This window comes from Contarinia nasturtii, unplaced genomic scaffold (genome assembly GCF_009176525.2).
Source record: "Contarinia nasturtii isolate CC-2019 unplaced genomic scaffold, AAFC_CNas_1.1 Cnas_scaffold_1586, whole genome shotgun sequence".
Classification (NCBI taxonomy): Eukaryota; Metazoa; Arthropoda; class Insecta; order Diptera; family Cecidomyiidae; genus Contarinia; species Contarinia nasturtii.
Genome location: NW_022198921.1, coordinates 1 through 1,231, shown reverse-complemented (window position 1 = coordinate 1,231; position 1,231 = coordinate 1). Strand labels below are relative to the sequence as shown.

The 1,231-nt window shown below is 40.0% G+C and overlaps 1 protein-coding gene across 1 annotated transcript; it reads right to left on the bottom strand.

Moving 5' to 3' along the window:
• Positions 1 to 125: 125 nt before the first annotated feature.
• Positions 126 to 1,101, bottom strand: LOC116346585 (the record flags this gene model as incomplete). The annotated part of the gene is made up of 1 exon (XM_031776722.1): positions 126 to 1,101. A coding segment is annotated over exon 1 (976 nt), but the record flags the coding sequence as incomplete, so codon positions are not given.
• Between the last annotated feature and the right edge of the window lie 130 nt (positions 1,102 to 1,231).

The following is a 1,231-nucleotide window of genomic DNA, read 5'->3' as shown; positions in this document are numbered from 1 at the left end:
TTGATTGTGGCTGATTTGCGCATTAACAAATGTGTCGATTTTGGCATAGACAACAATTTCGAATAATTTGGCTATTGTTGGTATGATCACAACTGGCCTGTAATTCACTGCATTGCTCTTTTTACCAGCCTTGTAAATTGGCACAATTCTGGACTTTTTCAATGCATCTGGAACACATCCTTGTTGAAATGATCTACGAAATAGCGCTGTTAACGGTTTCGACAATGAGTGTGCGCAGTTCTTCAACACTTTCGGTGATATTCCATCTGGACCGGCTCCTTTGTTCGCGTCAATGGATTGCAATGCCTTTAACACATCGGCTTCAGTGATTTCAAAGTCAAATGATACGTCTCCACATTCATCCAGCAATTCATCCAAGTCGATAATGTCGCTTCGTGTGTACTGATTTTCGAAAAAATCAGCGAATAATTCCGCTTTCGATGTGTCGGTATTCGCTGTCACATCATTATACTCAACGATAGCTGGAATATCGCTCCGTTTCCTTCGATCATTCACAAATCGCCAAAAGTGTTTTGGATTTGATTTGATTTGTGATTGTATGCGGCTGATGTACGATTTGAATAACTGACTTTGTAATTGGATGAACGAATCCGTGATGTTATTGTATTCGTCGAAATTGCCAGTCTGCCTTGCTTGCTTGTATGCTTTTCTTCTGACATTTTTCATGTGCTTCAATTGTTTCGTGTACCATGGTGGATCAGTGCCACTTTGAACGGTTATCCTCGGGACAAATGAATCGATCGCCTCGTGTAGAACATTTCCAAAAATGTGAAATGCATTCTCGAGGTCATCTATTCGATTAATTTCTGACAAAATGTGATTTCCAACGAAGAATGAATTCATCGCATCGAAATCGGCCGAGTTATACGCATAAATTTGTGAAAACTGCGGTGATGTGATCTCATTTTCATCAATTGTCACTTCCATTTCGAGTGCTTTGTGCCAAATGTCCGATTTTACCAATGGCCTTGTCGATTCAATCAACGACATTTCGTAGAACCTGTTTGTGAATACAAGATCCAAAACATTGCCGGCTGGATTCACGATATTTGACAGTTGTTGGAATCCACAGTCGAACATTGTGTCAAAAAAAGCAATGCCACCTTCTGTCGACACATTAATTGGCAAATAATATTCACCGTCATCGGCTTTGACCCATTTGACACCTGGCTGATTAAAATCACCACATACAATTACAATGTCATGTTCA